The sequence below is a fragment of the Nicotiana sylvestris genome, chromosome 8, assembly GCF_000393655.2.
Source record: "Nicotiana sylvestris chromosome 8, ASM39365v2, whole genome shotgun sequence".
In the NCBI taxonomy this organism is placed as follows: domain Eukaryota; kingdom Viridiplantae; phylum Streptophyta; class Magnoliopsida; order Solanales; family Solanaceae; genus Nicotiana; species Nicotiana sylvestris.
This window is the reverse complement of record NC_091064.1, coordinates 100,735,414-100,745,762: the sequence shown is the minus strand read 5'-3', so window position 1 is coordinate 100,745,762 and position 10,349 is coordinate 100,735,414. Positions and strand designations below refer to the sequence as shown.

General features: G+C 38.7%; 1 protein-coding gene across 1 annotated transcript; it reads left to right on the top strand.

Moving 5' to 3' along the window:
* Positions 1–6,186: 6,186 nt before the first annotated feature.
* LOC138875455 (uncharacterized) lies at positions 6,187–7,042 on the top strand. The gene is made up of 2 exons (XM_070154285.1): positions 6,187–6,744; positions 6,863–7,042. The coding sequence occupies exons 1-2, from the start codon at positions 6,187–6,189 to the stop codon at positions 7,040–7,042; spliced, it is 738 nt and encodes a 245-aa protein (XP_070010386.1).
* The last annotated feature ends 3,307 nt before the right edge of the window (positions 7,043–10,349 follow it).

Genomic DNA, 10,349 nt, shown 5'->3' with positions numbered 1-10,349 from the left:
GGTCATTCGGACGTGGTTTGATAGACTTTCTGATCAAAAGCGGAATTCGGAAGTTTTTGGAGTTCTTAGGCTTAAATCCGATGCAAATTTGGTGTTTTGATGTTGTTATGAGAATTCCAGAGGTGGGAACAAGTTTGAATGAGGTTATGGGATATGTTGGCATGTTTGGTTGAGGTACCAAGGGCCTCGGGTGAGTTTTGGGTGGTTAAACGGATCAAATTGCATGTTGAAAAGTTGTAGATTTTAGCTTCAGTTCTGTTGCAGGTTTTTTCTTCTTCGCAATCATGTGAGGAGGCTTGCGATTGCGTAGAGCTTTTGTAGGGGCAATCCAGGTTGCTCTTCCCATTCACGTAGTTAGAGCTGTGATCGCGTGAGGCTGTGAGGATGCTGTTCGCGAACGCGTGTGGTAGGTCGCGTTTGCGTAATGTTAAGTGGACCAGAGGTTGACCGCTAGTTTGTGCATCGCAAACGCGATCCCAGGTTTGTGATCGCAGAGGTGTAGGATGTCTGAGCATCGCATTCGCGTGGGAGATGACGCGTTCGCGTAGAATAAATTTGGAGTCAGTGAAGCTTGTGCTTCATGATCGCGATGGATGTCCCGCGATTGCGATTAAGTAATTTTAAGAGCTGGGCAGAATGTTTAAAAGGCCAATTCCGCAATTTTGGGTCTAAGTTCCTCCATTGTTAAGCAATTTTAGAGCTTTTTGAAGGGGATTGAAGAGGGAATCAAGGGGAAACACTTGGAGGTAAGATTTATGGACTTAATACTCAATCCTAATGTGATTTCTACCTAATTAATCATTGAATTTGTGGAATTTAAGCCTAAAAATTGGAAGTTAGGGCTTAGAAATTGGAGACCTAAATCTAGGGATTTGCGGGTCATTTGTGGTCGGATTTTGATGTATTGGATATATATGAACTCGTGAGAGTGTAAGGATTCTAGTTTTGTAATTTTTTTCGGAATCCGAGATGTGGGGTCGGGTTTTGACCAATTTTGGGATTTTGATGTAATTTGATTATTTTAGAGTGGGCTTTGTTCCCTTAGCATATGTTGATGGTTATATACTGATTTTGGTTAGATTTAGAGCATCCGGGGGCCGATTCGAGGGGCAAAGGCATCGCGGGCTAGAGTTTGGATCAGATAGAGGTGAGTAATGATTGTAAATGTTATCTTGAGGGTATGAAACCCAAGATTTCACATCGTTTCGCTACCTTGAGGTGACGCACAATCTAGGTGACGAGCGTGGGGTCGTGCACCGTTGGGGATTATGACTTAGTCTGTTTCGTATGACTATTTAACTATGTATTGATCAAAAGTATTTCCTATCATTATGTTTTGGGCTGGATGCCATATTTATGAATCATGCCAACTGTTTGGACCCTTAGGGGATTTTTACTACTAATCCTCACTGTTTTGACTTTATACTTGTACCTAGTCATGCTATATTCTAATGTTTTCATAACTCAACTATATTTACTCTATTTTGACATCTTAAATGATATTTTGAGTTGAACATCATATTTTACTGTGCCCGAGTGGCTTTCAGAGATTTCTGATTGAGTAGGGCCGAGAGCCTGTGTTGTGAGGTTACTATGGGATAAGGCTACGCGCCGCAGCGGTATTGAGTTGATTCATGATTGTGAGACCGAGGGCCTGAGTTGTACGCCACGAGATGGCTAGATATTGTGTTTGGGCCATAAGGGGACCCTCCCGGAGTCTGTACACCCCCAGTGAGTGTTGTACCCAGTGTGATATGTGGTATAGCCCGAGGGGCTAATGTTGTTCCATGTGATTGCCTGAGGGGCTAGTTCTGTTGGTATTTTGCCCGAGGGGCAGATTTATGTTTATATCTGTTATCACTGCTTTTCATTCACTCGTTTAAACTGCTAAAAGATGTTTTAAAAGGCTTTCACTGAACTAAGGTATTTTTACGAGCTTTCACTGTTTTATTGCATTGTATTGGTTTTATACTGCCTCTTTGTATTTTTTCGCTGTGTTTTACGTGTTTTCTTATCGCTTAGCTACCTTTACTTTTATTACTCATTGAGTTGGCATACTCACATTACTCCCTGCACCCTGTGTGCAGATTCAGGAGCCTCGGGTCCTGCTAGCAAGTGCTAATTGCTTCCAGCAGGCGGTTCGGAGTTCACTAGGTAGCTGCTCGGCGTTCGCAACCTAGTGCTTCTCCCTCTTGTCTTACTTTCCTTGTACTAGTTCTGTAATAGACTGTGTAGTCCTTTCCATACTCTTAGTCGGATGTTTAGATGCTCATGAGTGTGACACCCCGATGTCAGGCTGTTTTTGTTTTTCGCAGTTGCCCTATTTCACTCTATTTTTGGATTTATCACTTATTAATGACCTAATTATGAATTATTATAACTATTAATTGCATTAGGGGTTTGTGTCGGCTGGCCTTGTCTTCGCGAGAGGCGCCATCACGACCGGGTCCAGTTTGAGGTCGTGACAATTAGCATTAGCAATAGTAGATTAACATTAGCAATAGCTACTTAGCTCAATATACTGGGACCTATATATATCCCCTTGTATTACACTTTATGGTATGCAAAAATGATAAATGAATGAATATTTCTCTCTCTGTATTCTCTTTCTTTCTCGACCTCTTTTCTCTGTCCCTCTATTCCCTTGAATTCCTATTCTCCTCTGATCTCCTTCCCCTCTTCTCTCTTCTCTGATTTTCTCTACACCTCGATACCAATAATTTGGTATCATTAATTTGAATTAGATTAATAAAAGGTAAGCCAGTTGTTTTTTTACTTAACAAATGATTCTATTGATACACTTAGCTCCAATTTGGCCATAAAATTTGAGAGTTTTGTTTTAAATTTTATTTTCAAATATCTGTTTGTTTATAGATTTTAACTATTTTTTGGTAGATTTTGAAATAAAATCTTCAAATCCCAAAAATAGCTCTAGAGTAGATTGTGAAATTCTCTCTCACAAAATTTTAAATTCTTTTCAAGTAAAAAAGCATGTCTAAATACAATTTTAACTTTCAAAAATCATTTTTCTTTTGGTCATAGATTTGGTTGAAACTTGAAAAAAGAATTTTTGAAGTTGTGTTAAAAAATAATTTTCGAAAGTTGAAGTTTTGTTTGACATGCAATTTATTCGAAAAGAAATCGTTGAAGTTTTGAGAACTTGAAATTTTTTTACAAAATCTAACCATATTCCATGAACAAACACTATTTAATTTTATTTTATTTTATTTCTTTTGAAAAAAAAAGTAGCAAAGTCTCTGACAAAACAGGAGCAAAGGATAACAAAATGAAACAGTGTTTAGGAGGTTCTCTGCCTTCTCTCTAGGAAGAGAAGGAATAGTAATTTCGTCATCATTTTCCGGTCATAACTCCTGCATTCGGTGGTGGAACTAACCAAACTTGGTGTCAAAAGATACATAATTTCCTTAGGAATAATACCCAATTGGTTTCAACTTCAGATCTATAGTCAATTTTTGTAGATCTTAATTTTATTTTCACGAGTTACTGTAGCAGACAGTGTTCTTCATTCAATTTTAGTGATTCAGCTAATTCCAGCGCTACTTTTCAGCACAACAGCTTGTTTTGATAACGTGAAAGTGTTCTCTTCTCTTCTAAGATTGGTTTGAATTCTAAGCTTCATTTTAAATCGAAATTACTGTTTTTTACAGTTTGGACTATGAAATTGGATTCACAGCCATAAGCAGTAAGTAACGTGAAGCTAATTCGAATTATAGTAGCATCGTTTTCTTGCAAAGTTGTTGCACCTTTGTCATGTAATTAAAGTGCTAAAGAATTACAACTATAATGGATACACAGGCAGGTGGCCAGCCACCTTTTGTGGCTGTGCTGTCTACCCAACCTCCTCCAAACATTGCACAAACATCAGGGAATACAAATAACAACAAACAGCCTATGGATTACTCCAAAATTCTGAAACCTTGTACTTTAAATGTTGCAATGCATGAGCAACAGGAAGTTGAGTTAATTCACATTCGTCCACCTACAATATTTAATGGAGAGCATGTTATTCAGTTCACAGAAGCAGAAGTAGAAAAGGATGGATATCATCGAAGGATTACAATATGCAATAGTTGGTAAATGTTCTTATGGCAGCCCAGAAATTCAACAACTGCGTAAGTTAATACCAATTCAATGCGAAATTAAAGGTGAGTGTAACATTGGATTTCTAAGGGATAGGCACATTTTGATTAGAATGACGTTAAGGCAGGACTATCTTCATTTCTCACCAAAAACTCATTACATAAAGAACAGGGATGACTATCAATATCATCTTAGGCTATTGATTTATGACTCAAAGTTTAGAGCAGATGAAGAAACACCCAAGGCAATGGCTTGGATTTCATTCCCAGGTCTATTGCCAACCTTTTTGTGAAGGAATGTCTATTTTCTCTAGCTACAGCAGTAGGTAAACCTATGCATCTAGACATGGCAACAATTAATAAAACTAGACCTAGTTGTGCTAGGGTGAAGGTACTAGTTGATCTACTTGCAGATTTGCCTAAAAAGGTGAGGATGGACATATTCAATTAAGCTAAAGGAACAACAAGAATTGAATGGGTGAGAATTCAATATGACATGCTGCCTAAATATTGTAGACATTGTAAACTTCAAGGGCATGATCAATTTGAATGTTGGAGGATACACCCTGAACTATATGTGGAGAAGGAGAATGCTAACCAAGCAGATACAGCTAAGAAGCAGGACATAGGGAACTCACAGCCTATAATGATTTTATCTAGTGGAAAGGTCGTGGGTAATGTGAATGTTACAGCAAAAGAGCAATGGAAGGAAGTGAAGGACAACAGAGTTAGAAATGTAGTAAATCAAAATACTAGTCTCAATAATAATGGAATGGAGATGGCACCAGCTAAACAGCTTGAAAATAATCAGAACAAGGAGGGTACAAGTACTGTAGATAGACAAGCAGGAGCACAAAGCAACAGTGGTAAGGAATTGGTAGCAGTAGACAATGAAGATAATGATCATGTTCAAGTTGCTAACAAGTTTGCAATATTACAAGGGATGGATGAAGAGGAAGAACCTGTTAATCAATTGGCAATGGTGGCAGCTAATGCAGCAACAAACAGTCCAGCAGTTCATAACCAAGCATCTACAAAGCAAAAGGGTTGGTCAATAATAAGGGAAAGCTAAATCCAGCAGCACAAGCTTTTCATCTTAACTCATCGGGCATTTGTTTGACTAATGGTCTAGTCAATGGAAAGGAGGCATCAAAAGCAAAAAAAGATACTGCACAATGGGTAGAAAGAAGTTTCAAGGATAAAATAGGAGATGGAATAGTGAAGATCAATACATCATGCCAGGAAATCCCATCACAAGATACATTAGTGAACAAGGAACTTAATAAAACTCCAAATTCTCAAGCAGAAGGGTCAAAATCTTCTACATTTAAAGAAAGAGTGCAAGGCTGTGGAGAATGATTATCCATAGGTTGTGGAGGCAGGCTATGGGATGCACAAAGGGAATATGATTCAGAGGAGAAAGAAGTACCATTAGGAGCACAAGCTGATGAGGAACCAAATGAGAAGGACAAAGAAGAAGATGCGCAAAGTGTAAATGGAGAGCCCCATGCCAATGACAACAATACAACTAGTAATTTTTTAATAAAGGGAGGATCAGAAAATCTTGAGCACAACAATAATTATCAGATAGCAGAAGTCATAGAAATTGGAAACTATGAAGGAAGAGGCCCAGAGGTAAATGATCCTGGAGGAACAGAAGATGATAAACTTTAGAAATAACAAGAAGACCCACAAGGACACAACACAACAGAGAAGGAGAAACAACCAAAACAAAAACAGAATTAGTCAATGTTATTGTTACATTGGAGAAAAAGCAGTTGCAGCTGTTAAAAAGAGGAGAAGAGAAGGCCTTGGTCCCTAAAAAGAATGCATTTGGAGCTACATCAGGAGGGAAGGAAGACAATGAAGAAAGAGAAGAACCTGGTAGATCAGGATACGACATGGATCAAGAATCAACTACCCAACACCTTATGAATATTGCAAGGCAAGGTGACTTATCACCTACGCAAGTGGAAAAGGCAAAATCAACAGCAAAAGGTAAGAAGAAACAACAAAAAGATAATTTTGCAGCCCCAAAAGCTGGGGTGCACACAAGGAGAATGCTAACTAAATCCAACAATCAGTGATGAATGCTCTCAGTTGGAATATAAGGTCAGTCAACACACAGCAGGCCTTTGAAAGGTTGACAAAAATGCACAGGCAAAATCACTATGAAATTGTAGGATTAATGGAGCCAAAGCAACAAGCAAAAAAACTGGAAAGGTACAGAAACAAGATAGGACTTGCACAGGCAATTTCAAATGTTTCCAACAAGATCTGGGCTTTCATAAATGAGGTATTTGAGGTAACTGTTATGTACAATATGGTGCAACAATTAACACTACGATTGTTTCATACTAAATCGCATGTGGAGTTTGTCCTAACATTGATATATGCTAAATGTGATGTAATTGAGAGGATAGAATTATGGGATTCATTATATATAATGGCAAGGGATATGGATGCACCATGGCTTGTAGGAGGTGATTTCAATGTAATATGGGATGAAGAAGAGAAGTTTGGTAGGTTACCTGTGTCATTGAATGAAATTGATGACTTTCGACACTGCGTCAACACTTGCAATCTCTTCGACCTTGGATTTAAAGGCAGCATACATGATGGAATGGGAGAGCAGAGGAAGACTGTATATTCTAAAGGCTAGACAGATGTTTGGCCAATGTTGAGTTCCAACAAACATTTCCAGGAATAGAGGTGCAACATTTGTCAATGACTGGTTCTGATCATAGTCAATGTATCTGAAGTGTGATATTGAGACTCCACCAATAAAAAAGCCTTTTAAGTTCTTGAACTTTTGGGTGGAACATGCGACTTTTAAAGATGTGGTGAAAGAGAATTGGACAGCTGATTTCAGTGCAAATCCTTATATTCTTTTTAATCACAAGTTAAAAAAAATTAAAGAAGGCCATTTCATTGTGGAGTAAGGCTACATTTGGAGATATTTTCCAAAAGATAGCAAGCATGGAGGAGGTGGTGCTGGTTCATGAAGCAGAATTTGAAGCAAATCCTACAGGGATGAACAGGGAAAGGCTACAAAAGGTTCAAGCAGAATTGATCAAATGTCTTGCACTAGAGGAGAAATATTGGCAACAAAAGGTAGGCATGACTTGGTTCAAGGAAGGGGATAGGAACACTAAGTTATTCCATGCACAAGTGAGAGGTAGGAGGAAGAGACATCAGCTTAACAGAATTGAAAATAGTGGAGGAACCTGGATTGTAGAAGAACAAGAAATTGCAGAAGAGGCTATCAAATTCTACGAGGAACAGTTCACAGAAGCAGCTACTCCTTCATCATTTAATATCATAGAGCATGTTCCTAATCTGATTAACACTGATCAGAATGCAGAATTGATTAAGCAGCCAACAAAAGAGGAGGTTAAAGTGACAGTACTTGGACTTACTGGTGATAGTGCTGGGGGGCAGATGGTATGATAGGCAAATTCTATCATTCTTGTTGGGACATAATAGGGGATGACCTGTATGACATGGTGAGGGATTTTTTCAATGGTCATGACCTACCCAAGTGTGTAACGCACACCAACCTAGTTCTTCTACCAAAGAAAAAAGAAGTTACCATTTTTTCTGATTTAAGACCAATAAGCCTCAGTAACTTTTCAAATAAGGTTATATCGAGGGTGGTACATGAAAGGCTAGTGAAATTTCTCCCAAGTCTGATATCGGTGGAATAGTCAGGTTTTGTTAAGGGCAAGAATATAGTAGAAAACATCCTTCTAACTCAGGAGATAGTGACTGACATTAGGCTTAGAACTAAGGTTGGACCTAATGTCATCCTAAAGCTAGATATGACAAAAGCTTATGATAGATTATCTTGGCTATTCCTAACCAAGGTACTGAGAAAGATGGGATTCACAGAAAGGTTGATAGGGATTATCTTTGGATTAGTTTCAAACAATTGGTATTCTATTCTAATCAATGGTCAAGCTCATGGGTTCTTTAAGTACTCAAGGGGAGTAAAACAAGGTGATCCTGTATCTCCAACTTTGTTTATCTTAGCAGCAGAAGCATTATCTAGGGGTCTCAATGCACTACATACTAACCAGTATTTTTGTGGATTTGGGATGCCAAAGTAGAGTCCAAAGATCAATCATTTGGCGTATGCAGATGACATGATTATTTTCTCATCCTCGGATGAAACATCTCTGATGCTGATTATGCAAGTGCTGAATGCATATGAAGTTGCATCTGGGCAGCTTGTTAACAAGACCAAATCAACTGTGTACCTGCATCATTTAACAGACATGGAAGTGGTCAGCAAGGTGGAAAGGATCACAAGCATTCATAGGAATGATTTTCCTATCATATATCTAGGTTGTCCTATATTTTATGCAAGGAGAAGGCTGGAATACTATCAGCCCCTAATTACTAAGGTAATGGACAAACTGCAATCATGGCAGCGTAAGTTATTATTAGTAGGGGCAGGGCAGTTCTTATATCCCATGTACTGCAAAGCATGCCTATGCATCTATTATCAGTTGTAAACCCTCCAAATTATGTGATAAATAGGTTGCACAAATTGTTTGCTCAGTTTTTCTGGAGCAGCTCTGTAGGAGGAACTAGTAGGCATTGGGCTTCATGGAATACCTTATGCATGCCAGTTGAGGAAGGAGGAATAGGTTTCAGGTCACTGCATGATGTAGCAAAGGCATTATTCAGCAAGTTGTGGTGGAATTTCAGAACAAAACCAAGCCTATGGAGCTCTTTCGTATGTCAAAAATACTATAAGAAATTGAATTCTGTAATTGTTCCATGGAAAAAGGGGTCTCACATTTGGAGAAAAATGTTGGAATGTAGAGATCTGATTGAACATCAAATCTTTTGGCAATCAAAAAGGGGATCCTCACTATTTTGGTTTGAAAACTGGACAGGTCTTGGGGCACTATATTTTTTAGTTCCTCAGGACTTTGGCATTGATGAAACTGTACATAATGTATATGATGTTACCTTAGATGGTGAGTGGGATGTGGACAAGCTATTTGAAATGCTTCCTGAAGACTTAGCAGTACACATTCTGGAGAAAATCAAACCACCTTCACCTCAGCAGGTTCTTGACATGCCTTGTTGGATGCTGGAAACAAGAGGATATTTCAGTGTTAAGTCAGCATGGGATTATATGAGAAGAAGAGACGAACCAAGAACAGCTTATAGGATGATTTGGGTAAAGGGACTGCCTTTTAAAATAGCATTTTTCATGTGAAAAGTATGGAAAGCAAAGTTACCTTTAGATGATTTCATGAAAAGGGTAGGCTACTGCATGCCATCAAAATGTTGGTGTTGTGTACAGCCTGACGAGGAATCTCTTCAGCACTTGTTTTTTAGATCAGAAACTGCAAAGACAACTTGGAAGTATTTTCTATCGAGGGCAGGAATAGCTGTGGAGGGATTAACATTGCACCAAGCAATCACAAAATGTTGGACTGTAAATGCGTGCTTAAGGCTCAAACCAGTAATGCAAGCACTCCCCTCATGTGTAGTCTGGGAACTCTGGAAAAGAAGAAATAGTATGAAGTATGGTGATGCTGTGACAACTAGCAGGGTGATTTATCAAGTTTCATCAAATCTCCAGGCATTGGTGAAAGTGAGAAAGCCTGGGATGGACATGGTACCTCACAAATGGCAACATCTATTAGCTATGATGGAAAATTTCACTCCTAAACTTAAGGTTACCAAAGTCATGTGGGAATTTCCAAGTGCAGGATGGCTAAAAGTTAATACGGATGGTGCATCGTGTGGAAATACAGGCAAAAGCTCAATAGGTTTTTGTATAAGAAATGAAAATGGTGACATAGTCAAGTCAGTAGGGAAGGAGATTGAGGAGACAACAAACACAGTAGCTGAAGCGAAGGCCATGGTAGAAGCACTAAGGTTCTGCAGATTTCAACAATACTCTCATGTATGGCTTCAAACTGACTCAATGTTATTAAAAACGATAATGGATGGGATCTGGAAACCACCATGGATCATATCTGAGCAGGTAGAGGAAATGATGCAACTAATGAATGGGGGAAATTACACAGTTACTCATATTCATAGGGAGGGCAACAAGCTGGCAGATCACTTGGCTAATTATGCTTTAGATCATGGAGAAATAGAATGCCAACAATTTTGGCATCTAGATGCACAGGGAAGGAGGTTAGTTAATGAAGATAAGCTGCAATGTCCAAGTCTAAGGGTGAAGGTGGACAGGAGATAAGAAGCAAAGAGAAAAGGAAG